Below are 20,100 nucleotides of genomic sequence, written 5' to 3'. Positions count from 1 at the left end.
GGATTGCCAAATAAACTAGTTTGTGCTGACTGATTCCTTTTTTAGAATTTGAATTGCATTCCTCCTTCTGCCTGAAACCTCGGTGTACACACGTGCATGCGTGCACTCACACACACTAAAGAAAATAGAAATTGCACATTAAGAGGTACCTTTGTGCTGGTCTGACAATCACTTTGTTCCTTTTTGTTATTAAAGATAACAAAGGTGGTGTCTAAAGAAAGCTGGGCTCCTCCTTGCTTGATCCTCAGGACTTCCCCAAGGATGAATCAAGTTATTCCACTTCCAAGGAGATGTGCTTACATTTGAAACATTGTATCAGTTACTTTGGCACAATAAAGGTTAGTGATGACGTGGGTTGGGCATCCACTTTGTGGCTCTTTTAGTCTTTCCCTCTCCCATAAACTAGATTAGTGGGTCAGTCAGCCAACATCACTAGAAATATAAGGAGATGGAAATAATTGTAGGTATATTTCTCTCAGCTATTGTGGCTGGATTATTTAGGTCAGCTGAGGGAAGATGCTAGAGGTAAAACAAACTATTTTTAAAAATACTGGTGTGGGGCCAGGTGTGGTGGCTCACTCCTGTAATCCCAGCACTTTGGGAGGTGAAGGCAGGCGGATCACAAGGTCAGGAGATCGAGACCATCCTGGCTAACATGACGAAACCCCATCTCTACCAAAATTACAAAAAATCAGCTGGGCATGGTGGTGGGTGCCTGTAGTCCCAGCTTACTGGGGAGGCTGAGGCAGGAGAATGGCGTGAACCCGGGAGGCGGAGCTTGCAGTGAGCCGAGATCACACCACTGCACTCCAGCCTGGGTGACAGAGACTCCATCTCAAAACAAACAAATACTGTCGTGGAAGGGTACCAAATTATTAACCTGCTCAACATGCCATCAGTTACTATTTCTCAGTTCAGCTTTCATTCTAGAAAACTACTGTGGAGCTGTTAACTCTCATTTGGATTACTGTCCTTCGAGCCAGTCAGGTGAATCAAAAAATTTTTTAAGTTATTTATTAAATATTATCCCATTTTTCACATGTGGCAAGGTGGTGGTCCAGAGGCTGCTGCCTTGACTCAAGGGGACTGGAACAACTTGTCTCTGCCATCTCTGGGCTTTTCTCCTCTACTACTCTACTGCTCAGTGCAAACAATGTACCTTCTATTAGATCCATTACTTCAGTTGTGCTTTGAAGGGGGCAACAGGTTTCTTAGTGGGTTTTGATTTTAGTACTTTGATGTTAATCTGATTTATGAAATTCTCCATGGAGTTCATCTGAGTTTACCGGATTCTGCTCTGGAATATGAGGCCTAAGTCCAGATAATAAAAATGTATTTTGGCTTTATCTCTTGGGCATTTATTTCTCTTAGGACTTTGTGGTGAAGAGGTTAAATATTCCTTGGTTATTCCTAAATTATCTGGCCAAATATCCTTATATTATCATTTTTAATGTGTCATACCTCTTTAGCACATTTCCAACAACCTGGCAATTCTGTTAACTAAGTAGCTTATTAACTTCCTCCAAATAATATCTTAAAAATCCCACTGTTTTCTCCCTCAGAAACTTAGTATAGTATTCAAAGATGCTAGAATTCTACTGCTCACAAGATACTACAGGGGGCCCCTCCGAAAACACACCCTGTGCTCCAACCTCCCTGCTCACGCTCAGCTGCACTACCTCTTTCCTGCCGCTGCAAACTGTGGTTGTGTTTGTTCAGATTTGGGAGACAACATGTCCCTCCAAGAACCTCAGAAAATTCAGTAATTTACAAAAGGGACCAGAGATTTAGTGTCAGCATATGAAACTCTGCAGGGAGATCAGCAATAGGACTATTTGATGTTCCAACAAACCGGCCCAGCCTCACAAGCTTTCCCTCATGTAGAACTCTGACAGATTTTCATTTATCAGAATAATGCAAATAAGAAAATTAAAAAGTCAATTTGTTCTGTCACTGCCAGTATTTTACCAACCTTTATAAATGGTTAAGTATGAGCTAGGAGAAACTATCTTTTGTGGCAGACATTTCACCCAGGACAAGCTGTGCTTAGGCTTAGATACACGGTCTGGAAATGCATGTTTATTAGGACAGTATCTTCTGCAAACTCCAGGCTTGGATCTTACCTCAGAGTGCATATATTTCACCGGACTCTGCTAATCATCCCAAGCCTTCCTTTCCTCATGGAAAAATACTCTGTACTCCCAGATCTATTTGAGTATGAATCACCCTCAGAAGTATCAGGACACTGAAGCCCTGGAAAAGGAATGGGTAAGATGGGAAGTCCCAGAAACCAGGGAACTTGGCTGCCAAGTGTTACCTTTATTTATTTCATATATGTATATTTCCAGAAGGACAATGGTTGACTGGTATTAAGACCAAACCAGTCCATCAGAATATCATCGACCAAAATGAGAATTTCCCTGTTGGGCCATTAGGGTTGGAGTCTTATTAACCCTCCCCTATTCCTCTGGCCCATAATGCATTATGAGATAGAGGAGAAGAAACCAGGCACAGAAGACTCTCCCTGTCATGCTTTAACCCCATACCCTGTGCTCCACTTATGGAGGACATCTCCCCAGTTCTTGCCACTCCCACAATCACAGCAGGTGAGGTTCATAATTATTCAGCCTCATCTCCAAGGAACCTTTAACCAGCAACAGAGATCCTTGGGCCATCATGAGATGCTACTTTTTAGTTCTTAAATGAACATAAAATCATGTAAGAAAAAGCAAACGACACAAATACATGAAAGCCATTTACTCCTGGTGAATTCCTCAGGGTCCCAGGTTCAACACTTTCCGTGATGTCAGAGTACTCAGTCAGGGATGATGTGGACAGGGTGTCAGAATAGTCTTGACGATCTTGCCAGCAACAGCTTTTTCTTATTTTCCATAATTTGGTCTTAGTCGTTCTCCAGTTGTCTTCATGTAAATAAAGTGGCCCATGGCAATGATGATTCTGTAACTGTTACAGTGCTTTGTAAGTTGACAGTTTCCAAATCCCCTTACTCACACGACCCCTGTGAAGGGGGGTGTGAAGGGGTTGGTAGGCTTGTGCATATGAGGGAATGTGAATGATTTCATTATAACCGAATTATGCTTTACTCAATAAGCACTCAAACGCTACCATCTCACTTGTAGTAGAAGTGCTAGGGACGAAACCAAGAGACTGGTTGAATAATGGGAAGGTTAAATGCATGAGTATTTTAATAGAAAAAAAATATTAAGAACAAAACCAAAATTCGTATGGAAAGAGGCTTCTGACTAGGCCCTTCTTTCTAGCAGTGTTTGGCACCTGATAACAATTTGACACTGGGGGAGGGAGCAGCTTGACAAGGTCCACGTGAAGCAGCCTTGAGATTTTTTTTTTCCGCCCACTTCCATATCTCCTCAGCATCTAAAGGAAAGTGCATGGTAAGAAGTGAATCAGACAGCGAGGGATCTATACAGTTATCCTGTGAATGTGTGGCAAAGACATCAGGACGTAAACCTCCTGTCTTGAGTTCAGAGTTGTGTGCTTTAAGATTTGACCCCACTAAAGACAGAATCCTTCAGGCTTGTCCCTTCCCAAACCTAAGGGGCTGTCCTTGGCCACTTTCAACTTGAAGCTGTTGAGCAGTCTTTAGGATATGTAACAGCCTAATTTTTGGATGATATAGTAACCACAACCTCTTAAGTCTCTTAATTCTCCTACTTTATACCCATGAGGTAGAGGCAGGCGCACTCCAGTGAAGGAGAAGCCTCAATTCAGGTTGTACTTTGGATGAAACATCCCCTCAAGGAGTAGAAGAAGGCTGAGAGGTTCTGCCCAGGCTTGTATTTAGTTGCAGGAAGAGGTGATGTCAGATCTGGGCAGGTCAGGGAGACTCCCTCGAAAAGGTCTTCCCGGCTGACAAGAGGGCTTTTCCTATTCCTCACCTCCCTTAGGTGAGGGCTGAAAGCAGATCTCCCCACATGGGGACCTAGCTAGGAGGTCTTTTCTGAGTGGGTCCTCTGATGCCTAATTAAGTGATATCCTCTGCTGAAGCTTTTTCCACATGTAGGGCACGTGAATGGTTTCTCCCCAGTGTGTGTTCTCTGATGCCTGACGAGGTGGTCCCTGCGACTGAAGCTCTTCCCACATTCGTTGCATCGGCAGGGCCTCACTGAGGCGTGTCCTCTCAAGTGCTTGGCGAACGCTGCGCTGTGGGTGAAGCAGCGCCCGCACTCGCTGCAGAGATAGAGCTCCTCAGCAGCGTGCGTCTTCCGGTGCGCCAGGTACCGCCTGTGTTCACTGAAGTCCTCGCCACACTCTCCACACAAGTAGGGTTTGCCCCCCAGGTGGATTCTTTGGTGTGTTGTTAACACAGATTTCTGGCTGAAGCTTTTGCCACAAATAGTACAAAAGAAGGGTTTTTCTCCAGTATGTGTCCTCTGATGTCTGACAAGGTCTGAAGTCCAGCGGAAGTGTTTTCCGCAATCATCACATCTATAGGGCTTCTCCACTGATGGAGTTCTCTCAGCCTGGGTCGAAGGGGAGGTCTCTTCCAAATTCTTCCGGTTTAGGGGATATTTATAAGGCGCGTTCATCTTGTGAACCTTTTGGTGCCTGGCAAGATGTGAGCTTCGTGTGTAACTTTTTCCACACTCCATACATTTATAGGGTTTCTCTCCCGTGTGAGTCCTCAGGTGTCTAACAAGGTGGGAGTTACAAGTGAAGCTCTTTCCACACACAGAACAGTTATGATGCCTCCCTAACAGGGGGTGGATGGGTGTAGTTTCCCGAAGGTTCACAAAACTATTCACTTGAGAAATATTAGTACCAAATCTTCTTTCATTAAGTCTACCTGGATTGTCCTCAAAGACTATTTCCCAATCTGGAGTCTGGTGAATTTCTGGTTCTCCCAAAACAGGCCTGTGTATATCCTCCAAACTCAGATCTTCCTGCTCCAGACACTCTTCCTCATCTTTACTCCTATCTCCTGTTGAAAAGGTGAGAGGAAAAAAAGGGTCATTGTAGTGGCAACAATGCCTTCTACACAATGGGGAGATTTTTAAAAAGGGTTTTGAGATGGCAAGACTAAAAGGAATGCCTGTCCTGTGCCAAGCACTTTCTCATATTGTTATGCTATCAACAAACCTTGGTATGCACAAATATAATCTTCATTTTACAAATGCAGAGATTGAGAATCGAGGGCTTAAGGGAATTGTACAGTAAATGGTATAGCTGCAATTCCAAAAGTTAACATTTTTCTTTCACCCTTTTGTATTACATTGCTATCAGACAAATGATGGGAGGAGAAAAGAGGAGGGAAATGACAGAAGAAATGGCTGTCAGAGGGAGAAAGCAGTACTGGCTGACATGTTAGACAAACTCATGAGAGCGGGGCCCTACAGAGAGAGAAGCACTGCCTAGAGGAACTGCCGGCTCAGGGTGGGTAAGACCGTTTTTGTCATTCCTCACCTGTGTAGGTAAAACTCAGGATTTCTGGCTCTTGAGTCTCCTGAGGCTCTTGGATATCTGGGACCCAAGGCTCTTCCTCTCTAACCTGGGAGATTTCATCAGGTCTGGGGATTGGAAATGCTGCTCAAGAGAGGGAAAATAGGATATCACGATTGGCTCAACAATTCCCTGTGTTAAGAGCGGTCCTTTTCTATTTGGTAGGTTGTGGGGCAAATACATAGCTAGCTCAGGTGATGAATCTTTCATCTCTTTAGTTTGTGTACTTTTAACCAAGGACTGCATATCTCTTGGCTTCTTGTGGTTTTCACCTGCAATTCAATAATTACACCATTGTACACCTTATCCTCTTTTCCCATATTCAAGAAAGATTATCTCCAACTCTTACTGTTTTAAAACTCATGTGCTTACTTCAAATATTTCTGCACTAAAGCTGTAATATTACAAGTTTGTTTACCTATTAGAGGTTTCCATTTCCAACCATTTATATTTTACTTGAAAGGACATGATATTTTTCACCTAATCCCTCAATTTTATTGGTAGGGAAGGCACAAGAGAAGTTCACTGCATACAATCTAAGGTCTAAGATCCCCCAAAATTTCCAGCAGGAAAAAGATCTCTGGGCTTAGAACACTCTAGAATACTTGAAATTCCTTACACAGAGAGACTACAATTCCACAGTCTTCTTCCAAGACATATTCTCCATAGAACTCTTTCTGTGTTGGGTCCAGATCACTCCACTGGTCCTGGGAAAAGCATACGGCCACATCCTTGAACGTTACCAGTCCCTGAAACCACATAAGGATTTCATCAAAACGTGATGCTACAGGTAGCCTCGTATTTTGTCCCTGTTGAAGGTCATACAATAGGTAGACTCCATCTAGGAGATGAAAGGAGCTCGAGTGGCGGGCTGCTTAAACTCATTCTCAGGGGAGCTATGTGTCCCCTGGGGCACTGGCCCTGCCCCCTACAACTCCACCACTTTCCCTGAGGACCAGCTTATGTTCTTCTTCTTTAAGGTATTGTTTAAAATTTAGGAAAGGTCTTAAAAATCATCATTCAGCTCCCTACTTGACACTTTAACGCCACATACATTTCTGCAAAATTCATCTTTTCTAGTAAACTTTCCCTAACGACTCTAATCACTTTCAATAGTTTCTATACTCTACAGCCAAAACAAGACTTTTTTCCTCAGTTAGATTACAATCTAAAACCATACATGAATTCTATTTCTTTTTCTCCAGCCACATGGCTTAGTTTCAGGGCTTTGATCATGGTGAGTACTTCCCAAATGTCTCAGCAGTACAGTCTGTCATACTTACAAATGACTATCAAATTTATTCCTTTAAAAAAAAAACAAAACTAAAAAACCCTCATTTGACAACTTCGAAGTTGTACTGGCGTGTTACAGAATAATCCCATTTTGTTAGTTCTTCTACTCAATGGCAAATAAATTGGTGTCGGTGCCTGTGGATCCAATAGAGGGTATGATAATTTATCTCATTATCTCCTCCCCTTCTAGGCACCTGCAGAACTGTGAGCTTAAAACTGGCAAGAGTGTAAATGTGCATCCTGCTTCACCTGTTTAGTATGGCTAATGCCCAGTGGTTCTTCAAACAAATTGTGGTACAGAGGTAACTACGGCACACCTGTGATAGAGCAGTAAGAAGAGCAACCATCTCTGAGTCTCCAGAGCTCCTCTCTGCAGGAAGCTCTGGGTCCTGGGGCACTGGGACCTCTATGAAGAAAAGAAGGCAAAGATCAGTAATATGCAGCATGCCCCAATAATGGGCAAAAATCTGGGCATCCCCCACCATCTTTGTTAGGAAGGTGGCCCTACCCTTTCTATTATGGCAACCAAGAAACTGGCCTAACGGTAGCTCCCATATCCCAATCCCATCACCTATGAGACCATCAGAATGCCAAGAGAACAAGCAACAATCTGCTATCTAAGCTTGGCCCTCTTTATGGGGGACTCTAGCTGGCGGTACTGTCTCCTCTTGACATCCTGGATTCTGTGATTTCTTTCCATGCAGTCTACCCAGCTTCCTTGGTATAGAAGAAATGTCCCCCTCCTTGCCTGCCTTCTGCCACAATCCCCCCTTTCTGCTGAGGCTTCCCACCGCTCTCCTGCAGGGTCTGGAGCTCCTCTTCCTGGTGTGGACGCTGCTCTGCCGGTGTCCCCAGATCTGGGCTCTGTATGGTTTCCTCAGGAGACTGCTCAGGGGTCGAGCTTTGCACAGGATCCTGCAGCTCACTAGGTGACTCAGGCTCCGCTCCTAAATGCACCATCTCCTCTGACAGGACTTCCTGACCGTGAACATGGACAGTCACCTGGGAATAATTCCAACTTCCAGTCACCATGGAGTCAGGAGGAAGTTCTTGGTTGTCATGGGAGCTTATTTTAGGAGAAGATGCCTAAAGAAAACACTCCCAGAGGGACCCAGACAAGGAGGGGAAACTCCAGTTCCAATGGAGCAGGCAAGGAGGAGCTGAAGGTTATCCTCCCCACGACAAGGCAGGGGATGCGCAGGCCTGCACTGCTCTCTCACCGCCCCCAGCCTTGGCCCCCGTCACCCAAGGCTTCTTCCCATCTCCACCTGTCCCACCTGCAGCTCTCCTTGCTGCCTGTTTCCCTAGCTGACCAGCCAGGCAGGGGGATCTGTGACTGGGGATCTACGAGAACCTTTGAGGAAGTCACAAAATTCTCCCCTCCAGGAACCCAAGGCTCAACATTCAAAGAAGGGAAAACCAAAGCCATAACCCTTTGGTGCCTGAGACCCCTCAGATGGTCCCTACACAGGTGTTCCAAAATCCAGAAAGTCACATTCATACACACACATCCCCCTAATCCACAGGGCTCATGGATCTATGAGCAACCCAAGGGCAGAGCCCACTAATAATTTATGGGGATCCTGCAAGCCCTCCCCCCAAATCCAGCCTTCTAGCAAATAGTCCCCCTCCACATCACACAGATCAGGACTCCCCCTCCTCACCCACCGCCTTGGTCTCCTGGGTTGTTTCTGCAAACCCTCCACCAGCGTCACTGCCTCCTCGCCACTTTCTGGCCGTTGGCCCCGCACCCAGCTCTGTAGTTCTCCAGGCAGGACGGTAAGAAATTGTTCCAGCACAAGCAGCTCTAGGATCTGCTCCTTTGTCCTCCTCTCTGGTCTCAGCCACTGGTGACAAAGTTCTCGGAGTCTGATGAGAGCTTCTCTAGGGCTTGCTGCTTCCTGGTAGCGGAAGCGTCGGAAGTTCTGGTGGGAGGTTTCCAGCACTGGGTCATCCCTCTGTAAGACAGACTCTGGCCGACCGGTGAAATCATCTTCCAGTTTCACCATCAGAATTCCCTCCTCTTCCCAAAGATCCTGGTCCTCTGGTTCCACAGCTGTAGCCATTTCTTGGCTTTGGGGTGGTCTCACACCATCTAGAGCTCACGCTGTCATTAGCCCCCAGCCTCAGCCTGGACACAGCAAGGATTTTCTTCCAAGGGCCCTGGATAGAGAAGTAAAGACAAACAAGAGTATAAGCATGAAACTATACACAAGGACAACTGTCTGAGTTCAATCATAATCCTCTACACAAACTTCTTCAAATGGTTAAATCCTCTTTTCCCCAACCTCCATAGCCGTAAATCAACAGATCCAGTTGGGAGAGGATAATTCACAACTAAAGGTATGGTCCTCTACTCCCCTTCCTAGGCAAGGTTCATACTCCACAAGAAAATACTGCATTTCCATTTCATGAATACTGCCAATTCCACCGCTTAAACCTCCAAATCGGTTCCCTCCTCTTCCTTCCTACAGACCGTTTTAGTTTGAGCCTTCATCATCTCCTGCCTGGACTGCTGCTCTAACTTCCTGAGATCCCTGCAGTACTCAACTATAAGCAAAGTGCAACAGAATTACCTGTGGAGGTTTTGCAAAACATAGTATCACACATCATTTTTCAGACACTCTGATTCAGTCAATCCAGGTAACTGTATGTTTAGAGATGCTACATGCAGTTCGAATGTGTATCCATGGTTGAGAAACACCAACCATGAGGGAGGTGTGTAAGGTTATGAGCGAAAGTTCTGGAGTTGAGCTGCCTGGGTTTGAATCCTGGCTCTGTCGCTTACTAGGTATTTCCAGAGTAGGACCATAGGCAAGTTCTCATTCTCCTTATGCCGGTTTCTCTGTCTATAGAAGGGAGATAATAATGGTTTTCATCTAATAGGCTTACTATAAGGATTAAATGTATTACTAAAGCCTATGAGCATTAAACGTATTACTATCTTTGCTTAGAAGAGTGATGGCACCAGCTATTATCTTTCTAAATTATAGTTCCAACTATATTACTCAATATTTTAAAACAAAACCTTTTTCATGTTAGTAAAATCAGTTCCAAAATCCTGGGAATGACACGAAGCTCTTTACAATCAGCCCCCAATCTATTTTTCAAGCTTCAGATCCTACCTTTTCCCTGTATCACCTGGTTATAAAAAATGCATTGCTGATCTCCCGACAACAGGGTGCCTTTTCAGTCCTCCATGTCTTTTTGAAGGTTGTTCCTTCTGCATAGACTACTCTCCACCCTTCCCCTTTCCACGCTTCATGGTGTGTTCTCTTTCTTTTTAACGGGTCTTGTCTTTATTCCCACAATTTACAGCTTAGGTCCCTCTCACTTCTCATCTGGATGACTGCAGCTGCCTCCAAATGTGAGCTACCTGCCTCCAGATTTGTCACCTTCACGTTCCCACTATGACCAGAACGAGCTCTCTTGGCAAATGTGCTCATGTCCCTTTCCTATCTAAGATCCTTCCATCACTCCCCACTGTCTTGTTCAGTGAAATACAAACTTCAAACATTCTACATTAGGTTGACGTTCATCTTGTTATTCTCTTCGCCCTCCTCTCCAATCCTTTCAGACACACACACACACACACACACACAGTGCGTACATGCAAAGCACACAAGAGTCCCATGTTCTTTAGCTTTTGAATATGCTGTTTCTTCTGATTCTTTATCCTTGGTTAAACTTTAAATTTTTCAAGACATAAGCTCAGGCTTCATGTCTTCTGAGATGTTTTCTTTGATCCCATTTCTCCTACTCTTAGACATGGTTAGAAATCACCTAAGTCCTCCCGTAGCGACCTGGGCACCTCTCTATCCCAGTATCAGTCATATTACATAGCCATCGCTTATCTTTCCTGTGAAACTCTTTGAAGTCAGGGACTATTTTCCATCAATCTCCAATACCTATAATAAAGTGCACAATAAATGCATTTAAAATGAATAAAACTCTACTCCAAAGCTTCTTCCTATTGTAACAGGAAGAATCATTGTTTCCTCCATTATGCTTTTACCATCTTTTGATTATTCACCACATCCTGTTAATTCCAACTTCTAAAAAATGTCTTTCAAATCCATCCATCTCTTCATCTCTACTGCCATTCCCCCAGTTGAGCCATTATCACCCACTAGAAGGTATTAATAGGAACTGTAAAAAAAAAAAAAATTACAATATCCTCTGCTCCTCAACAGCACTGGCACGTAACAGGCACTGATACATTGGAGAGATGACTTAGTTCAACCTCCATAACTGGTTTTCTTGGTCCTGTCCCCCTCCAGACCAGTGTCCACAAGCAGCTTAAGGGCTCCATCATTTCTCAGTCTTTCTGTGCTATACTACAATTGCCTCCCATCCACATTCAAGGTTATCGATCCACTCTTAATAGCTGTGTCTCATCTGTTGTTGCCCATCAAATGAGTTTATAGTCAATGACCATATTATCTTCATTCTTTCTCAAAACCCTTTTAATTCATGCTCTTATGACATTTTTTTCATTATCCTCAATCACTTGCAACATACTTTCATAGTCTCTTTTGGTTAGCTCCCTAATTCCTAGATCTTCATGTGTAATTTTTCCTCTGCTATCTCTACCTCATGGTGATTTATTTTTTTCTCAAGTGGCTTGTAATTTTTTATTGTATGCCCATCTTTTTACTTTGGGAGTCCTGAGAGACCTGGATTTAAATGTGAGCCCCTTGAATGTAATTTCATTTGTTTCTTCCTAAGTGCTAATGGTTTCAATGATCTTGAACAGTTTGCTTCTTTAAGACTCTCCCTCTGTTGCCCAGGCTGGAGGGCAGTAGTGCAATCATAGCTCACTACAGCCTGGAACTCCTGGCCTCAAGTGATTTTCCAACCTTGGCCTCCCAAAGCACTGTTACCAAAGGCTGAGCCACCATGCCTGGCCAAATCAGTTTTTATGTTAATTTCTCAGGGTGTTCCTGAATAATGTTTTTGTGTATTATTTAGACCGATGCCTTCAAGTAATGTTTGGCCTACCCAGGGTTCTGCAGAACCTACTTCCTTGCACTTTTCCTGGGTCAGCAGGAAGATTTTCAAAGGTCCAGGTTTGCAGGCTGCTTAATTCTGTAACTTTGACACAGTGTCAGCTTCCCAAGTCCTATCTCCCTGTTGGAGTACCAGTATTAAAAGCTCAATCCCTAGAAACCTTATTTTGGTTTGGAATCTCACTGGGCCATGGTAAATTCAGCTTATACTTATTTTTCTAGTGGTTATTTCTTTTTCCTTCTGGAACCTATGTGCCTTCCTTTAGCTTTTGAGAGAGACAGAGAGAGAGAGAGAGAGAGAGACAGACACACAGGGAGAGACAGCATGGGCTGTCCTGTTCCTGACAGGAACAGGATTTAATAATGGGCAGGAGGCCCATCCACATTAGCTTCACCTGCAATACTCCAAGTAGGTGAGTGGTGAACTTCCTAACATACAAAATCTGCCAGTGGCTTCCCAGTGACCTTAGGCTAAAATTTAAACTTCTTAAAATGTGATACACAAAGCCCCTCAAAACCTGGTCCCTGCTACCTCTCCTTCCTTCCATGACTGCCACTCCCATTGAAAGCCACAGCAAGAATTACTGTTCTTTCTTTTCTATACCCTCCCCGGGCTTTCCTGATGCTGTTCACCTTGTCTGAAGTACCCTTCTCCACTCTCTTCATGTGGTTAACTCTATCCATCTTTCAGATCTCAGTTTTTCCAAGATGCCTCCCCTGGTCCTCCCAGATGATGCTTCCACAGGAACTTGTATCTCCCCCTACCACAGCATGCACATGTGTCTATTTTTTGTGTCATCAAAACTGTTCATCTTCTGTTGAACTCACTGGACTGTAAAGCTCTGAGGGCAGGGATATGCTGTGCCCAGCTCGATGCCTGGCACACACCAGGCACTCACTTCATATCTGATGAATGCAGAGAATGCCTAGTAAGGTTTTAAAAGTCTGTTTCCAGAAGGATAGATACCATGTCATATTAACCCATATTCACCCATAAGTCTAGCAAACTGTGTGCTGGATAAAGGCATACATAGGGAAAAAAAACATTTATTGTTTGGATTGTGAGTAAAACAGAATTCTCTTAGTGGTTCCCAAGGTGATGGAACCACAACTCATCACAAGGAATCTTCAGGTTGTACCGGGAATAATCCAAATGCAAGTCACACAACACTGGGCATTTGAAAAAAAAAAAAAAATCATTTTCCATTGAGGATTTAAATCAATTTTAATAAGCACAAAATCAGACATCAAATAAATGGAACTACAATACTGATTATTTATCCAGACAAAGCTTTCCAACCCCCAACTCCTACCCCTGGAAGACAGAATTAATACATAGGGTCTTTTGGCTTGATAAAAGGACTTCTAGTATCTTAGAAGTTTGAGAACCGACGTCCAGTGAAGTAGACTTGGAATCCTCATTGTTTTCTCACAGCACTAGGTACAAGAGATTCCACAGTATGGATCCTACAACGTATGCATTGCCAGAGGAGTTCCTGCTCTCTCAAAGGGCTTTGCTCTCCAAAGAAAAAAGAACATATAACAGTGCCACACCAAATTTGCCATTTAAAAATGCCCTTCAGAAATCACAAGCTGAGATTTCTGGTGCTTGTTTTGCATTTACTTTGGCAGTCTAGGAAGACGAAGGAAAACAGATCAGCAATTGAAGGAATGAAGGAAGGAGTCTTTGTGGGGTAAGAGATGGGAAATGAATAGGAGGTATAGCAGTGCTGAGCACAGCACCAAACTGAGTATCCAAAGATGTACGTCCCGGCCCCAGATCCCCAAGAAACTGGAGCTTCCCTGAAGGTTTTGTGAAGTAACATACACAAGAGCCCTTGTAAAGGATAAAGCCCTCTGCAGATAACCAGTCTCCTAACTCAGTGATTATCTGAGATGTGAGACCTTTATGAACTCAAATGTGTTGTGCAAATGTCAAGTATTAATATTAGAGGCAGAAAACAGATGTTGTGTTTTTATTCTATAATTAATGGGATGTGCTATGCTACAAGTATACCTTGCAATTTGTTGCCTTTGCTATTCTAATACCTTTCTTCAATGTCTGTCCTTGGAAGAGTTCCAGAGCAAGATAAAAACTATAGAGAGAATACAATAGAGAGAATATGAAACCAGGCCAGGATTAAGTAAGAGACTTGGTTCCAGAAGACACTAAAACAGTATCTGCAAAGATACAACCTAGTGTCTTGAGTGTTCCTAGGATGCATAGGATTGGAGAGGACCTATCAAGGTAAGACCTTTGTACAGTCCTCAGGCCAGCTGTCTCTGCCCCTTATCTGAAGGTGTCACATGGCAGTGAAGACCCAAGCTCAATTCTCTTACAAGAACAGAAAACCACAGGCAATGAAAGAATATCTAGTTCTCTACCTTAAAATGCTATTAGCTAGGGTGATCTTTCTGGACCCTAAATGAAAAAGTCTGTATCATACACTGTCAACCTAAAGGAGAGACAGTGATCTGCCTATTTACTGGCAAATAATCTTCAGAAGAAAACAGTGATCAGAACTGAAATTATTATATTTAGCAGATATTTATATCCCTTCCAGTCCCCATTCTTATTTTATACCTTAATGCAGACCTATAATTTGGGAATTTTAATATGACTACTTGCTGGGGCTAACCAGGGCCTGTCAACAGCTCCTCTCAGTGTTCTAGAATAGAAATCGACTAATAAAAACTGTTAACCGCTCTTTTCCAATGCTGCCGCTGTTCTTTAAAACGAAAGATTAGCCCAGTACAATCCTTCTAATGGAGATATTCTTTTATTCTTAATTGTCCTATATACAAGCGCTTATCTAAGCTTTCCACGTAACGGTTAGTGGCCTTGGCACTCTGGGTTTGAATCCCTGACCTCACTTATTAGCCTTGTAACACAATTTCCCTAAGCCTCAGTCTTATCCTCAAAAATGCGGCTAATACTACCTATCTCATGTGGTTGTTTTAAGGAGTAAATGAAATAACCTATAGAAATCCTTCAGTATAGAGTCTGGCATAGGGTGGGTGCTCAACATATTTTATTCATTTTCCTTCAAGCTATTTGAAATCCTTTTGGGAAGAGGGCAAGATTTAAATGATAAACAAGCAAACAGTTCTTTATTTCATCATAATTACAAAAAAATAGATGGCATAAGGAAAATCTTGGTCTGTCTATTGTTATATCAAAGAAACCATGCTAAACCAAAAAAACAATCCTTGCTTTGGAGGCACTTATGAAGTAGGATTAAATGAAAATGTTGGAATACAGATGAGAAGGATCCTTAAACACACGTTCTCCCACCGAAGACCGTATCAGCAATGCTTCTAATTACCAATATATCAAAGTCCTCTCCACTCCCTGTAACTGGCAGGAGACAATCTGTCTGAGGCAAACTCAGTGTACCAAGAAGTCCTACGAAAACTTAACCTAGACGGCAGAATGAATGAAAGGGAATGAATTCCCTGGCTTTTGGCCTTCTAGCACATGACCAGTATGCTTCAAAACATGTTTAAAACTGTTTCTGTAAAATATTTTTGCCACTTAAGTTTTTTTTTCCCCCTTCGTAAAAGTGATATTTGAGTAGCAAGGGGAGAAATGGCTCAAAACTTGTTACAATAGGTTCCAAAGAAAGACAATAAGGTATAGAGAAAGGGAAGACAGGAAGAAAGACAAAGAGGTCAAGTATGTAGTGGGTGGTACGGGGAAGTCACAAGTATCTTCTGCCTGGAAATGCTACAGATTTTGTGGTTAGCCTCAAGATATTAGGTGGGAATAAACATGTCATTGAGAGTAAATGTAAATACAAAAATGAAAAATAAAAATTGTAACAATTCACTTTATTCTAAACTAAAATGTTTTTGATGGTTATATATGGCAGGCCTAGGAGGCGATGTTAAACAGTACATAGCTGACTTCGGGGAACGGTGACCTGTGTTCTGTCCCCTGCTCTACATGGTAAAGAGGTGTCATCTTGGACAAGTCACAGCAGCTCATGTTGTCTTGGGATGATTCTTTATCTAAAGGTAGAGAACTGAACCAGCTTTTTGATGGTGATGAGGAGGGGTTTTGAGAGGAACAAGGATATACAGCAACTCTATTGAATATTTGGGCCATAATGTATCAGCCTAGGATGCTGAGAGAGATTTACTCAAGAGCTGAGGAGGGCTAGGGGCCAAATACAGATTTTTAAGTTTTGAGATAGGGTTTTTTCTGTTGCTAAGACTGGAGTGCAGTGGCAAGATCACAACTCACTGCAATCGCTGCCTCCCAGGTTCAGGCCATCCTCCCACCCCAGCCTCCTAAGTATCTGGGACTATAGCACATGCCACCATGCCCAGCTAATTTTTAAATTTTTTGTAGAGACAGGGTCTTGCCATGTTGCCCAGGCTGGTCTCAAATACCTGGGCTCAAGTGATCTGCCAGCTTTGGCCTCCCAAAGTGTTACGATTACAGGTGTGAGCCACTGCACCCAGCCTCAAACACAGATTTTTAAGACGCCAGATTTATACACCTGGCCATCATGGTCACGTTGGTTAACCTCCATCATGAAGCTAGGCTTTTTAACCTTCAGGAAAACTACCCCAGAGCAGTTACTGGCCTAAATAAAGGAGGTCAAGCTATATGCCTCAATTTAAAACAGAACATCACAAATTAACCTGAAGCAGGAAAAGGAGGGGACATCAAACCTGACACCCATCCTGATGACAGCAACTGCTCTCATTTGACAGCCAGAGTTAAACCAGATGTATTGCAATTCCTACAACGAACATAGTCAATGCCAATCAGATAGTCAGAAGAACCATCATTTAATGGGAAATAACACAATAACATATATAATAGAGCTGACCTGAGGTGCTGCTATAGATAATTCATAACGGCAGTAAATTCAAAAGTCATTTGCTATGTTTTTAGCTTTGTCATTAACACACCCTGTGTGGATACCCCGTTTCATGTCTAGATGACTTCCTCCTGGCTTTTTGCTCAAGGCTCCCTTAGCATTTGAGGAGATGATAAAGGATGGGATCCCCGCCTGTTGAACCAGAGGAATCTGAGGAGTACCAGGTTTCCACTGAAGACTAAATCATGATCCAAAGAAGGAATCTCAGAAGTTATTCTTGTTGTGGGCATGGCTTAACATCTGTCTCCCCACTGTGAGCCCTGCCCTCGAGAGCAAGGGTCTCCTTATTCATTTTTATATTCCCACTTTGTCAAGCCCTTAGTAGAAAAGGTATTCAATAAATGCACATTGAGTTTAAGCTTTCTATTTCTCCTCCCTCAACTTGTATATATTACAGAAGCACTGAAAATTCAGAAATCAGCCAGTGTCAGGGCTCCTGGGTAATAAACCATTCACAGGGATAGCTGTAGGAATTTGGCACTGGCATTTATTCCAATCTCTTGGGGGTAATCAGGTGGCATAATCATGCTCTACTTTACTGTGTAGCATAAGGTCAGTGGAGAAAAACACCAACAGGGGAGGAGGACAAGGGATGGAGTTCAATACACAAATATCTACTGAGCGTCAATTACGTGTCCCACACTATTCAAGGTGCTGGGCAGAGAAAGATAAAAAAAGCAGAAGCTCTGACCTTGAGGAACTTAACAGGTAGTTAAGAAATAGCAGGATTTTAGCAATACTAGGAATTCAGAGCAAAAGCCCAGAATACAGGTGTTAATATATATGATCAACACGTGAAGCCCCTATCAAGAGAATTAAGAAAATCAAGGGGAAGAACTCATCAATATTTCACCTCAAATTTGGCATATAGCATTCAGTTTTTTTAAGTACGCTTTCTTAATTTTGCAAACAAAATTCTCAGACTTAAGTGATTACCTATAAAAGATCAGATTACTAGTTTCCAACACAGAAGTACTCAAACAAAGGTATTCTGAACCTCAACCTACTGCAATATGTATATCACATTTGGCCAAAAGGTAGTTGTTCTCAAAGTGAAGAACCCAGATCTGCCGCATCAGTACCTGAGCCTCGTTAGAAGTACAAATTCTCAAGACCCAGCACAGACCTATTACCAGAAACTCTAGGGGTGGGTCCCAGCAACATGCGTTTAACAAGCCCTTCAGGTGCTTATAGTAAGTTTGAGAACCACCACCCAGCAAATGAAGTAAATCTGAAGTTCATGCAGAAAGCTATTGCTGGCCAAACTAAAGGGTTTGCTGGTGAGAGAACAGCAAAAACGAGGGGTCTAAAACTGTTTCACATTTTAAATCTGTGCCAAATTTACTGGGAAAAAAAAATGTAAACCTGTAACTTACCTCATCTGTACAATTTGCAATGGCTGAGTCCCTCACTTTGTAGTAAACCTTGTTGTACCCTTGGAATGATTGTCTACTGCAATATAGTATATACAGAGTACAAAAAGGGTATAGCTGGAGGAGAAAGGGTGAAAGATTATGAATCCCAGGCGTTTGGTCCTAGGAGGAAAAATTCCTGTCCTCTCGCCAACCCTGCCCACCCTCTTATGCTAGATAGTAACAGCAGAAAGTTATCCAAGACTGCTCTGCGTTCACACGCTTCCCACCAACAAACCTCCCAGGCTATCCCACAACCTTTCTGAAGTAGCTTCCTGGATCAAGCCCCACGGGGCAGCTTGGAAGAGAAGCTGGGAGGGATGAGGGGCTCCACTAGCATTCCTTGTGGCTTCTGAGTGTAGCTGCCCTGGGTGTCACCTGCAGAGCGTGGATAGAGAAAAAGCGACAGTTCTAAGCCAAGCCTCTAAGTGAGAGCCTGGGATCCGGCGCTGCTCCCCAGGACCAAGGTTGTTCAAGAAAGGCTGGGTCTAAGAGTCTCCCTCTGGGGAGGTCAGTACAGATTCCAAGGCAGACAGGGTTATCAAAGCGCCTAGAAGATGAGAACATTCATTGTTCAGAAAAACAAAAATTAGACTGACACCTTTCTGAAGGAACACAGCCTATCCATGGCACACAAACTTTTAATCAAGACACTCAAGAAGTAGGTATGCTCCTGCTAAAAGTAACGCTGGTGCTGAGAAGAGGTGCCACAACTGGCTGTTAGGAGTGGGAGGAGAGGAAAGTTGCAAGTGGAGACAGCAGCTACTGGCTTGAGGGGAACCTCAGGGTCTGTCACAGTGGCAGCTGAAAAGCCCCTGGCCAAATGGATGCCAAGGACTACTATCATTACAGGTGATAAGATCACAGGTGAGTGTATCTGAGTGTGTGCTGGGGAGCTGAGGGGTCTTGGTTGTGTAAGGAGATGGGGCTAGCCGGGGGAAGGAGCCCGCGGAGATGATCTTAAGCAATCGGAGAGGAAGGGTGAGAATAGGCCGCGGAAAATAAAGGGACCTAGACCACTCCTCCCTCGGTTCCGGGGGGAAACAGTTGGCGCGGAAGCGTTAGGAGGTACGAGGTACGGACTAACTACATTTCTGCAGGCCCCAGGAGGGGGCGGAGGGCGGTGGCTGGAAAGGAAGGGAAGCCTGGAGCGCCATCTGTGTCCCCGGAGATACTGGCTCCGGCCACCAGGAAACACAGAGACCACAACGTCTAGGCACCCTCAGTACACCGCCGCCACCCCTTCCCCAGGACACGGCGATTTCCCCAGACTCTGGGGGGCGGGGTCTCCGGTCCCTCCCCCTCCTCCCCGCCCTGCCCGGCTCTGCCCGATCTGGTCTGGCCCGGTCCAGCCCGGCCCAGCCCAGCCCACTCAGGACTCACGGCTCCGACAGCTCCGGCGGCTCCTCCCCTGCCCCGGCTTCTCTCCCATCCACTCCCGACCGAAACAGCGCCTCCGGATCCGAGCCGCGCGGGGCCTAGCGGGTCGGAACACGTGGGGCCTTTGCGCCCGGAACCGGAAGCGATCGCTCGCCCTGCCTTCTCCCAGAGCTGGAGCCTTTCTAGGCTGTGGGAGGTTTGGTCCTCTCTATGCGCCCTCCGCGGGTTGCGGCGCAGTGCTCCCCAAGGACCCAGTGCGAAGAAGCCTCGGACCCCACAGCTGCCGTCCGCGACCCCTAACTCCACTCTGCAGCGAATAAATTAACATCTTGGGCCTTTCATTTACAGGCATGCCTTCTGCAAGGGTTTTCTTTTTCTTTTCTGTTTTTGATGTTTTGTGTGTTTGTTTTCATTTGGATACGTCTACATGTTTTTCTTGATATTTTTTTCTTTGCATTGTCCGCTGCAACATGGTAGAAAAGGGCAGCGTTAGATTTGAATACTGTCTCTTGCATTCACCATCAGCAGCAGGGCCTTGGCCGAATATTTCCATCTTTGAACTCTATTGTGCATCATATAAAACGGGCATGGCGGGGCGCGGTGGCTCACGCTTGTAATCCCAGCACTTTGGGAGGC

General features: G+C 44.2%; 1 protein-coding gene across 6 annotated transcripts; it reads right to left on the bottom strand.

The window, feature by feature from the left end:
• Nucleotides 1-2,299: 2,299 nt before the first annotated feature.
• On the bottom strand, nt 2,300-19,594 carry ZNF202 (zinc finger protein 202). 6 transcript variants are annotated; one of them, XM_030829443.1, is made up of 10 exons: nt 19,468-19,590; nt 18,343-18,462; nt 18,049-18,162; nt 17,364-17,475; nt 8,436-8,934; nt 7,563-7,773; nt 7,089-7,177; nt 6,098-6,227; nt 5,443-5,562; nt 2,300-4,960 (listed from the first exon to the last, which is right to left on the bottom strand). In XM_030829443.1, exons 5-10 carry the CDS (start codon nt 8,835-8,837, stop codon nt 3,966-3,968), a joined length of 1,947 nt encoding a protein of 648 aa, XP_030685303.1. In that variant the 5' UTR covers nt 8,838-8,934; nt 17,364-17,475; nt 18,049-18,162; nt 18,343-18,462; nt 19,468-19,590; the 3' UTR covers nt 2,300-3,965. The 6 variants fall into 6 exon arrangements, with proteins under 6 accessions (XP_030685303.1, XP_030685305.1, XP_030685301.1 ...); XM_030829445.1 differs by having other exon boundaries at nt 8,440-8,934; XM_030829441.1 differs by lacking the exon at nt 17,364-17,475 and having other exon boundaries at nt 19,468-19,594.
• Between the last annotated feature and the right edge of the window lie 506 nt (nt 19,595-20,100).

This window comes from Nomascus leucogenys, chromosome 15, assembly GCF_006542625.1.
Source record: "Nomascus leucogenys isolate Asia chromosome 15, Asia_NLE_v1, whole genome shotgun sequence".
Classification (NCBI taxonomy): Eukaryota; Metazoa; Chordata; class Mammalia; order Primates; family Hylobatidae; genus Nomascus; species Nomascus leucogenys.
Note: the sequence above shows the minus strand (reverse complement) of the source record. Positions and strands in the feature narration are given on the sequence as shown.